Source organism: Entelurus aequoreus, linkage group LG09, assembly GCF_033978785.1.
Source record: "Entelurus aequoreus isolate RoL-2023_Sb linkage group LG09, RoL_Eaeq_v1.1, whole genome shotgun sequence".
NCBI classification, from domain to species: domain Eukaryota; kingdom Metazoa; phylum Chordata; class Actinopteri; order Syngnathiformes; family Syngnathidae; genus Entelurus; species Entelurus aequoreus.
The window spans coordinates 20,114,986-20,127,581 of NC_084739.1; the positions used below are offsets into that span (position 1 = coordinate 20,114,986).

General features: G+C 40.1%; 1 protein-coding gene across 1 annotated transcript in view; it reads right to left on the minus strand.

The window, feature by feature from the left end:
* The window catches only part of eys (eyes shut homolog), a 635,999-nt gene that overhangs the window by 336,535 nt on the left and 286,868 nt on the right, over positions 1-12,596 (minus strand). The window contains exons 25-26 of the mRNA XM_062058295.1: positions 9,670-9,766; positions 889-996 (exon numbers count right to left, since the gene is read on the minus strand). Of these exons, the coding sequence (XP_061914279.1) occupies positions 889-996; positions 9,670-9,766 (205 nt within the window). The remainder of the gene's footprint in view (positions 1-888; positions 997-9,669; positions 9,767-12,596) is intronic.

The window sequence follows — 12,596 nt, forward strand, 5'->3', positions numbered from 1 at the left end:
TTCGGTACTATACCGCCTCTAAAACGTACCGTTAAGACAACCATCTTAACTTTGAACACTCGACAGACAAGTGAATGAAGGGCATACTTAGTCAAAAGCCATACATGTCACACTAAGGGTAGCCGTATGAACAACGCCAACACTGTCATAAACCTGGCAGCGTAGCTCGGTTGGTAGAGCGGCCGTGCCAGCAACCTGAGGGTTCCGGGTTCGATCCCCGCTTCTGCCATCCTAGTCACAGCTGTTGTGTCCTTGGGCAAGACACTTCACCCACTTGCTCCCAGTGCCACCCACACTGGTTTAAAAATGTGACTTAGATAATGGGTTTTACTCTGTAAAGCGCTTTGAGTCACTAGAGAAAAGTGCTATATAAATATAATTCACTTCACTTCACCTTTGCCATATAGTGAAACCATACTAAACAACAATGGCAAACGCATTTTGGAAGAATATTTGCACATTTGAACATGTTAGAAGATAAAGTAAGCAGTTATTAACAGTAAATGAACAAGTAGATTAATCATTTATTTTCTACCACTTGTCCTTAATAATTTTGAAAAAATAATAGAATGGAAAATGGCATAATATGTTACTGCATATGTCAGCAGCTAAATTAGGAGCCTTTGTTTGTTTACTTACTACTAAAAGACAAGTTGTCTTGTACGCTCACTGTTTTATTTAAGGACAAACTTGCAATAAGAAATATATGTTTACTGTACCCTAAGATTTTTTGTTAAAATTAAGCCAATAATGCCATTTTTCGTGGTCCCCTTTATTTAGAAAGGTACCGAAAAGTACCGAAATACATTTTGGTACCGGTACCACAATATTGGTATCGGGACAACAATAGGCCTATATGAAGGGAAGTCAAGACAGGACCGTTCTTACCTGTTCAAAAGGTCTTGACAAGTGCCGCCATTGAGGCAGGGCTGTGAGGAGCACTCATTGATGTCTTCTTCACAGACAAGACCGGAAAAGCCCATCTTACAATCGCAGCTGAAAAAAAAAAAAAAACCTTGGTTAGATTGAAATGTTGAAGGATCGACACTGCCTGGGTTACTATTGGCCTCGGGCCCAATTCTGCCATTTGCTTCAGTGAAAAGAACTGCACAATTTCCCAGAATCTGCCTGTGCATTGTCCCTTTTCACCTAAGCGACTGTCGCTGTGCACCTTTGTGCAAGATGCTTGTGTGGAACAACCCTTAAATATAACTTACGTCACTAATTATTATTTATTTATTTATTTGGTAACACTTTAGTATGGGAAACACATATTCACCATTAATTAGTTGCGTATTAACATGCAAATTAGTAACATATTGGCTCCTAATTAGTCATTATTAAGTACTTATTAATGCATTATTCTGCATGGCCTTATTATACAACCAGTAAGCCATTAACTAAGAGTCTTCCCTCAATAAGGTTAGGGTTATGATTAGGGTTAGGGTTAATCAATAAATCAATGTTTATTTATTTAGCCCTAAATCACAAGTGTCTCAAAGGGCTGCACAAGCCACAACGACATCCGGTACAGAGCCCACATAAGGGCAAGGAAAAACTCACAACCCCAGTGGGACGTCCATGTGAATGACTATGAGAAACCTTGGAGAGGGCCGCATATGTGGGTGACCCCCCCTCTAGGGGGGACCGGATGCAATGGACGTCGAGTGGGTCTGACATAATATTGTGAAAGTCCAGTCCATAGTAGATCTAACATACTAGTGAGAGTCCAGTCCATAGTGGGACCAGCAGGGACCATCTCGAGCAGAGACGGGTCAGCAGCGCAGAGATGTCCACAACCGAAGCACAGGCGAGCGGTCCACCCCCCCCCCCCTCCACATGAGAGAGGGGGGCAAAGGAGAAAAGAAAAGAAACGGCAGATCAACTGGTCTAAAAAGGGGGTCTATTTAAAGGCTAAAGTATACAAATTAGTTTTAAGATGGGACTTAAATGCTTCTACTGAGGTAGCATCTCTAACTGTTACCGGTAGGGAATTCCATAGTACTGGAGCCCGAATAGAAAACGCTCTATAGCCCTCAGACTTTTTTTGGGCTCTGGGAATCACTAATAAGCCGGAGTTCTTTGAACACAGATTTCTTGCCGGGACATATGGTACAATACAATCGGCAAGATAGGATGAAGCTAGACCGTGTAGTATTTTATACGTAAGTAGTAAAACCTTAAAGTCACATCTTAAGTCCACAGGAAGCCAGTGCAGGTGAGCCAGTATAGGCCTAATATCATCAGGTTAAGGTACTTAGAATATGTTCCCCTAGTGTCCAAATAACTCTAAATTAAGTCTTTGTTACTTAGAATATGTTCCCCTTACTAAAGTGTTATTACTTATGGAGTATATTGTGAATAAATTCAGAACAGGAAGTGAACAAATGTTTTAGCAACTGCTATGTAAAGGTAAAAGGGGTAGGATTAAATAAGCTCTGCTTCTTCCTACTTCTTTTTGAACATGTCGAATATAGAAACTGGAAATTGTGATGTATCATGTTGTATGCTTGCATGTTCCAAATAAACACAAACTCAACTCAACTCAACCTTTAATTGTGCGCGTTTCCAATCAGGTTTGGCGTTCTTTGTATTCTCCCATCGACTTAGGTACTTTTGCTCTTATGCACCTCTGAGGCTGGAATAAGTCCAGCGCCCCTGGAAGGCCAAACATTATATTGCACTTGAAGTTTGGATGCAATGTATACCACCCATAATAAAATTATAAAATAAACTTCCAGAAAGCTATCAAATCTATTCCGATCGCTTCAATTTACACACCTGGAAACATCCATTAGGAAGAGGATAAAAGGACCGAAATGCTACTCTCAAATAACTATCAAAAATCAAAATGCACTTTGTTTTGAGGTGAAGAAAAGAAAAGTGTGACCACAGCGGAAGGCAACCGTGCATATTTTCTGTATTTGGACATCATCTAGCAAGACCTGGATTGATACAACCTGATTTCAATGACATTCACCATGCTCCATTATTTTCACTTAGCGAAAAAAGGCACAGCGAAGTCCGCCCCAATAGAAATGAGCCTGCCTTCATTTACAACTTACGCACTTTTGCCTATCCTACGCGGCGTGGGTGTGTCTCGCAGGCTGGATGGGCAAATACGAGAAACGTGCATCACTTGAAAGGCGTAGAAAAAACACTTACACGCACAGAATAGGACCTCAAGTGCGAGACTGTTGGAATTGCTTGTTTGTTAGTTATCCATTTTTCAGGATGACACAAAAATTACACCATTCCATTCATTTCCATGAAAGTTGGTGTATTAGTCGCACATGTGCATAGCTCACACCAAATTTCTGAAAAAAAACCTGAAATAGATTTAAATACAAAACCCAGTGATGTTGGCACGTTGCGTAAATGGTAAATAAAAACAGAATACAATGATTTGCAAATCCTTTTCAACTTATATTCAATTGAATAGACTGTAAAGACAAGATATTTAATGTTCGAACTGAGAAAATTATTTTTTTTTGCAAATAATCATACCTTAGAATTTAATGGCAGCAACACATGGCAAAAAAACTCATCAACCTTTTTTTTTTTTTTGCAAATAATAACTAACTTAGAATTTCATGGCTGCAACACGTGCCAAAGTAGTTGGGAAAGGGCATGTTCACCACTGTGTTACATGGCCTTTCTTTTTAACAACACTCAGTAAACGTTTGGAACTGAGGAGACCAATTTTCGAAGCTTTTCAAGTGGAATTCTTTCCCATTCTTGCTTGATGTACATTTTAAGTTGTTCAACAGTAGGGGGTCTCCGTTGTGGTATTTTACGCTTCAAAATGCGCCACACATTTTCAATGGGAGACAGGTCTGGACTACAGGCAGGCCAGTCGAGTACCTGCACTCTTTTACTAAAAAGCCACGCTGTTGTAACACGTGCAGAATGTGGCTTGGCATTGTCTTGCTGAAATAAGCAGGGGCGTCCATAAAAAAGATGTGGATGACAACATATGTTGCTCCAAAACCTATATGTACCTTTCAGCATAAATGGTGCCTTCACATATTTTCAAGTTACCAATGCCTTGGGCAATAATACACCCCCATACCATCACAGATGCTGGCTTTTGAACTTTGCGCCAAAAACAGTCCGGATAGTTATTTTCCTCTTTGGTCCGGAGGATACGACGTCCAGAGTTTCCAAAAACTACTTGAAATGTGGACTCGTCCGACCACAGAACACTTTTCCACTTTGCATCAGTCCATCTTAAATGAGTTCGGGCACAGCAAAGCCGACAGCGTTTCTGGGTGTTGTTGATAAATGGCTTTGGCTTTGCATAGTAGTGTTTTAACTTGCACTTACAGATGTAGCGACTAACTGTAGTTACTGACAATGGTTTTCTGAAGTGTTCCTGAGGCCATGTGATGATATCCTTTACACACTGATGTCGCGTTTTGAGGGATCGAAGGTCACGGCCTTGCCGCTTACGAGCAGTGATTTCTCCAGATTCTCTGAACCTTTTAAAGATATTACAGACCGTAGATGGTGAAATCCCTAAATTCCTTGCAATAGCTGATTGAGAAATGTTGTTTGTAAACTGTTGGACTATTTGTTCACGCATTTGTTGACAAAGTGGTGACCCTCGCCCCATCCTTGTTTGTGAATGACTGAGCAAATCATGGTAGCTGATTTTAGACACAATCATGGCACCCACCTGTTCCCAATTAGCCTGTTCACCTGTGGGATGTTCCAAATAAGGGTTTGATGAGCATTCTTCAACTTTCTCAGTCTTTCTTTTTTTGAAACATGTTGCAGGCATCAAATTCCAAATTAGCTAATATTTGTAAAAAATAACTTTTCTCAGTTCGAACATTAAATATATTGTCTTTGCAGTCTATTCAATTGAATATAGGTTGAAGAAGATTTTCAATTTATTGTATTCTGTTTTTATTTACGATTTACACAAAGTGTCAATTTCACTGGTTTTGAGCTTTGTAGATGAATTTATTGACCGTATTGAGCCGGATATAAAACAGCCATGATTATAAGACTACTCTTTGTTTTCAAGACGAGGTTTTGGAAGACAATATGAGTCTTTTTTTTTTTTAAATCATGTAAAATTGAAAACGGTGGACGGCAAAAAAAGAATATCATATTTTTCAGCTGCTCAACAGTTACTGCCTGATCAAAATTGGCATCGTAACTCCTCCTGTGTTTACTAACTTTCCCAAACCCTGCACTAACATTACAACATTTTCTTCCCCACTTTTTTATGAATGTTATTCATGATTTTTATATATTTTTTAAACATTTAGTTTGTTGCATGTTCTAAACTAAAACATTTTTTTGGCAAAACATGTTCAATAATTTGTTTTTCTGTTGCAAAATATCACTGTATGCATATCTTTCTTACACATCAACAACCCAGTGCGATTATTTACCAGCCCACCACAAATGGTGTGCGCCACCGGTAACAATGCAACTATTGGGAGAAATTTGCCACCATATTCTCATCAGTAACAGAGCAGGAAGGGTCTCAGAATACGTTTGCGGTTAAATTTTTAATATAAAGTTCCCTGTCTTTCATTAATTAACATTTTACATGCGCTTATTCACGAAAAACAGGGCCATGGATAGTGGGGCCCCACGCACAATACGTGTTCTGCATATGACTCACTATATACAGTAAGTCTTTTTTATTTGTAGGGGAAAAATACTATGTTATATTTGGGCCAATAATTAGTTTTGTATTAACTGTGTATATTTTTAGATGCTGATGTACACTTTAAAGTTGAAACATCAGGGAAATTATTATACTTGGACATAACATTGTGACGCTCGGATCGCATGAAGGCGATTACTGGCGTGTTCCCAAGATGCAGAAGACCGGGGATGCAACATGCAGGTAAACAACTATTTAATGTAATGATAATGACAAACAAAAGACGGATACCTTTTAGAAGGGCACTGGAAGGCTATGCAAAAAGGAATCTAAAACTGACAGGTTTGCCCAACAATAAAACAGAATGCTGGAACACAGCAAAACTCACGGCAAAAGGAAAGAGTGTCCTTATGGATGACTATACATCCTAAACAAAGAATGGTAGCTCACACACAACTTAAATAGAACTGATTGCTAACAGAGAGCAAGTGCGTGGATCAGTGCTCACAGAAAGATGTATGAAGCGGTCACGAAAAATCACCAACACAACAGGAAGGGCCAACAAAAGAAGAGCGCAGGACAGGAACCAACACCAAACACAGGAGAACACCAACAAAACGCAACATAAAGGCACGGCCTGGTGTAACCGGGCGTGAAAAACATACAGTAGAATTTCTAAAAGTGGTGGCAGTGGTGGAGCAGTACAAGTACCTGGGAGTCCACTTGAACAGCAGACTGGACTGGAAGGACAACTGCAAAGCTGTTTACAAGAAGGGCATGAGCAGACTCTTTTTCCTGAGGAAGCTTAGGTCATTCAATGTGTGCAGCAAGCTGTCTGTTGTGGCCAGTGCACTGTACTTCACAGTGGTTTGTTGGGGGAGCAGCACCAGCAAAAGGGACTCAAACCGGATTGATAATCTGATCCGGAAAGCTGGCCAAACTATTGGCACGCAATTGGAGGCGTTTGTGTCAGTGAGGGACAGGAGGTCACTGGACAAACTGCTGGCCATCATGGACAATCCTTCACACCCACTCCACCTGACAATTAAGGGACAGCGGAGTTCATACTCCAACAGGCTCCTTCAACTTCCTTCCCGCACTGTGCGATTCAAGAACTCCTTCATTCCACACTCCATCCAGCTGTATAATCACTCGCCATACAGCAATAGATGACATCTGCCTATTACCTGACACCTGACATGTTAGCTACTTCTCTTTGTTTATAATGTCTATTTTCTATTTCCTTCTGGACCTACTCTCCATTTTATGCTGCTGCTGTCATATAGACTGTATATACTGTAATATTGTACATGGTGATTGGTTTATATTGTATATATGTTATAGACATAATATAATATATCTGTATATAAATTACTCTGTGCACATATTATGTATATATTCGTATATATGTTAGATTTTTTATAGCTATATTAGTCTATTTATACCTGCATTGTCCTTTCCATCATTGTAACTGAGCTACTGTGTTGAACAATTTCCCTTGTGGATCATTAAAGTTTGTCTAAGTCTAAGTCTAAGTCTAAGACACTGAATGTCTCCTCTGTAAAATAGAGGATCACTAAACAACATTCAAATATATAGTATTCATAAAATTTACCATTTTGGTTTGTGCAAACCATATTGTAATGTACTGGTTTGTTTTTTTTTGCTTTAAGTTTATTAGTATGTACAGAAATATAGAGAATGTAACATGAAACTAGAAATTGTAAAACAAGTTCATGACTAGTGTTGTCCCGATACCAATATTTTGGTACCGGTACCAAAATGTATTTCGATACTTTTCTAAATAAAGGGGTTCACAAAAAATTGCATTATTGGCTTTATTTTAACAAAAAATCTTAGGGTACAATAAACATATGTTTCTTATTGCAATTTAGTCCTTATATGAAACAGTGAACATACAAGACAACTTGTCTTTTAGTAGTAAGTGAGTAAACAAAGGCTCCTAATTTAGTCTGCTGACATATGCAGTAGCATATTGTGTCATTTTCCATTCTATTATTTTGTCAACATTATTAAGGACAAGTGGTAGAAAATGGATTATTAATCTACTTGTTCATTGGCGGACCGGTACTTTTTAGAGGCGGTATAGTACAGAATACTATTCATTAGTATTGCGGTACTATACCAATACCGGTATACCGTACAACCCTATTCAGGACAAAACAAAACAATACACTGGCTATTTAATAAAATGTATTATGACTAATTAAAAACATTTTTAAAGGCAAAAGCTATAAACACACCCTGCACCAACAACTGGTATACATTATCTGGTGGTATGTGTCACAATAAGAAGTTACACTTTGTAAAAGTTGCCCTTTGGCCTAAGTGAAATGATTGGCTTAACATTAACATTTGACAACCCAACAATTACACAAGGTGACTCGGTAAAGAATCTGGGTAGTATCCTTGACCCAACTCTCTCGTTTGAGTCACACATTAAGAGTGGTACTAAAATGGCCTTCTTTCATCTCTTAGTAATATCGCTAAAATTCGTTCCATTTTGTCCACCAGCGACGCTGAGATCATTATTCGTGCGCTCGTTACGTCTCGTCTTGATTACTGTAACGTGTTATTTTCGGGTCTCCCTATGTCTAGCATTAAAAGATTACAGTTGGTACAAAATGCGGCTGCTAGACTTTTGACAAGAACAAGAAAGTTTGATCACATTACGCCTATACTGGCTCACCTGCACTGGTTTGCTGTGCACTAAGGCAGTGGTCCCCAACCTTTTTGTAACTGTGGACCGGTCAACGCTTGAACATTTTTTTTTTTGTCATAAAAAAATACAATCATGTGTGCTTACGGACTGTATCCCTGCAGACTGTGTTGATCTATATTGATAACAAAAAGAAACAACCCTTTTGTGCGAATGAGTGTGAATGAGTGTGAATGAGGGGGATTTAATTAAAAAATAAATAAAAATAAGAAAAACGTTTTTATTTTTTATTTTTTTATTCTTGTGCGGCCCGGTACCAATCGATCCATGGACCGGTACCGGGCCGTGGCCCGGTGGTTGGGGACCACTGCACTAAGGGATGCGACTTTAAGGTTTTAGTACTTACGTATAAAATACTACACATTCTAGCTCCATCCTATCTTGCTGATTGTATTGTACCATATGTGCCGACAAAAAATCTGTATTCTAAAAACTCCGGCTTATTAGTGATTCCCAGAGCCCAAAAAAAGTCTGCGGGCTATAGAACGTTTTCTATTCGGGCTCCAGTACTCTGGAAAGCCCTCCCGGTAACAGTTAGAGATGCTGCCTCAGTAGAAGCATTTAAGTCCCATCTTAAAACACATTTGTATACACTAGCCTTTATAGACCAGTTGATCTGCCATCTTTTTTCTGCTCTGTACCCCTCTCCTGCGTGGAGAGGTTATTAGGTGACCACAGATGACGCACTAGCTGTTCAAAGTCGGGACCCGTGGTGGACCACTCATCTGTGCATCAGTCGGGGATGTCTCTGCGCTGCTGACCGGTCTCCACTCAAGATGATCCCCTGCTGGCCCCACTATGGACTGGACTCTCACATTATTAACTAGATCCACTTGACGTCCATTGCACCGGTCGCCTGGGGGCCAGGGGGGGTCCCCACATCTGCGGTCCCCTCCAAGGTGTCTCATTGTATCCCATGGGGTTGAGTTTTTTCTTGCCCTGATGTGTGATCTGTTGTGGCTTGTGCAGCCTTTTGAGACACTTGTGATTAAGGGCTATCTATATAAATAAACTTTGATTGATTTATTGATAGGCTGTCTTGCATCCTATTCTCAGGAGAGATGTTTAAGAACAAATTTATTTAAAAACGGATGAGGATGTGAGATAAATTGTACACTTTTCCAAACATTTGCTGCGTGCGTGTATAGGTGGGTCATATCGTTTATGTTTAAATCATAAAGAGGGCAGCTTTTTAAGATTACACCTCGTTCGAAGCAAAGCTCCCTCCACGGCAGCTCCCTATCCGCTGCAAACAGCATCTTCAATGCAAAAAGTGTTGGGCACGATGTTGTCAAGGACTCACCTGTAACCTTTGACCTGGTCCACACAGGTGCCATGGTTTCGGCAAGGGTTGGAGCCACACTCACCAGTGCCACTGTTGCACAGGCTTCCTTCAGATCCTGAAAGACAGAGGAGACGGTCATGGATCAGCGAACCCGCCCGCATTCCTGAAAACGTCAGCGACGATGATAACCAAGGCCATTTTAATGGAACTAGTAGGCCCTGAAGCATATCTCATCTTCCAGCTCTCAGCACTCACTGTTTCCCCTCTGAGAGCGTGTAAGTCTAATAATACTTCAGCGCCATGGACAAATTGGTCTGAGGGTTAGTGGTTTGGGGTTTGGGAGGTGCTTGTCACTCCATGCATAAGACTGTTCGGGGGGAAGAAAGCGAGTAAGATGTGGGGCTTCTTGTTCAGGGAGCAGCTAAAGCCTATGAGCTCCTCTGCCCTGATTCATTAGGGGGTTGAGGGCAAGGTGGTTAAGCAGATCAGCATGAATTTTTTTGTAGGACTTTTGAAGGCGGCCAGGGAGCTTCTGATGTTTTGACCTGATATATTGTGCATGTTTCTGGTGCCAATGGCAATGTTTTAAACGGTCCCTCCAGGATTTTGCGATCGTGCCAATTCACGCAAATTCAACCGATGCCAAAAAATGCGACGTAAAAGTGTTTCTCGAGACAAAAAGAGGATATAAACTTGAGGTACAGCTTGAAAACAAAAAAGTGACAGAAGAAGAGCATGAACTAGGATGACTGATTTCAGACAAAGCATCATTGAGGGCCAGAGAATGAAAAGTTGACATTTATGCTCACCTGGAGCTACTAGCCAGTGTTGAATTATTACCTCCACCAAGTGCTAAGTCCATGGCAGGAAAATATATTTGTACTGTATGTTCAGTTAAAACCGTCACCATTTGCATAGTTATTTTTAAACCATCCATATCCCTGATATTATCTTGAGAAAACTAAATATTTTGCATCATTCTCAAGGATCCCGGTCATTTTAACTATTATTTAGAGATGGGATGAGAGGCGGATCTCCCTTGGAAATGAATGTAAGGGAATTGCTAAGCTTGACAACAATAGAGAAAACCTTTTTTTTTTTTTTTTTTTTGTTTTAACCTGCCAAGTTATGTTTTAATCAGAATCAGAAATACTTTAATAATCCCCGAGGGGAAATTAAGATTTTCAGCACAATCCCATTCAAAATCAGACAGACATTACAACATACTGCGCCCCTTACAAAAAAGGTGAGAAACAGGTAAACGATGGGGAGTGGGGGGGGTGGGGGGGGGGGGGGGGGTTGTGAGGAAAAATATATAAGATTAAAGATTAAGATTAAAGATTAAAGTACCAATGATTGTCACACACACACTAGATGTGGTGAAATTTGTCCTCTGCATTTGACCCATCCCCTTGGGGAGCAGTGGGCAGCAGCGGCGCCGCGCCCGGGAATCATTTTGGTGATTTAACCCCCAACTCCAACCCTTGTATAAGCCTGGGCCCCTGGAGAGGGGGTCCAGACTGAGGCCAAGGAAGAAAAAAAAAAACTCATAGCCATAGCACACATAAACATGTGTGTAAGAGGGAAACATCAAAGAACACAAAGGACATTAAAGACACTAAAAGAGCAGAGCTGATGCAACCAGCCACTTCTACACACAGCTACAAAAGTAAAAAACAAAAAAAAAAAAAAAAAACATAAACACTGTGGTGGCCTGAGACAGGAGGAGCAGACCCAACAAAGCAACCAAGGGAGCCGACTCCACCCTCGGCCGCCCACCAACTCTTGGCCGGTGGAGACCGAGGTGTCCAATACCTGCTCATTCAGCCAAGACACTGTGAAGCTTGTTCGTCCCGGCGCTCAGCGCCAGGTCTGCAGCCCTGTCTTTAAACATTTTTATTTTTTTTATATGCTTACAGACACTTTTGAATTTGGATTAATCACGATTAATCACAGAAAATACCGGCTTGCATCATTCAAATTCACTTAAAAAAAAACAATATAATGACACCAATGCAATTTTATTGTCAGAATGTCATACAGGAGCATTTTGTAATGTTTTATTTGAACGCACGTCATTTATTCACTTGAAATTAACTAAGAGTTGTATCTAAAACCGGGATGTCAAACTCCTTGTAGATCGGGGGCCACATGGAGAAAAATCGACTCCCAAGCGGGCCGGACTGGTAAAATCACAGCACGATAACTTAAAAATAAAGACAACTTCAAATTGTTTTCTTTGTTTCAAAATAGAACAAGCACATTCTGAAATTGTACAAATCATAATGTTTTTGTTACACTTACATGTTGCGGTAAATAGTATTAAATTTTTATTTGTCATTATTTATATTTTCTGAATAAATGATGTGATAATGTTCATCAGTCAACTCATTGGTGTTAATTTTCAATCTATCAAGATAAAATAATATCAAAATCAAATTACAGGATGTTATTCTTAAGTTTGATCGTTTTCTTTGACTGATGTACTAACATCATGTGGTTTATTTTGTACATATGGAGCATCATCTACAAAGATACAAATAATTGCTATTACGACATCCAGTGGACACATTTAGAACAGCTGTTTCTTTCATTCAAACATTTTACGTACATCTTTATACTTAGCAAACTCATTCCAGATAAAACCTGTTCTTATCCATGACTGGGCATCTTTTTTATTTTTTTTTGGTGTGTGTGTGTGTGTATTTCTATTCATCCATCAATTTTCTACCTCTTGTCCTTCCCGGGTTCGCGGGGGTGCTGGAGCCTATCCCACCTGCGTTTGAGCGGAAGACGGGGTACAAGTCGCCAGTTCATCACAGGGCCAACACAGATAGAGAAAATTCACACACTGGGGCCAATTTAGTGTTGCCAAACAACCTATCCCCAGGTGCATGTCTTTGGAGGTGGGAGTCAACCGGAGTACCCACGGGGAGAACATGCAA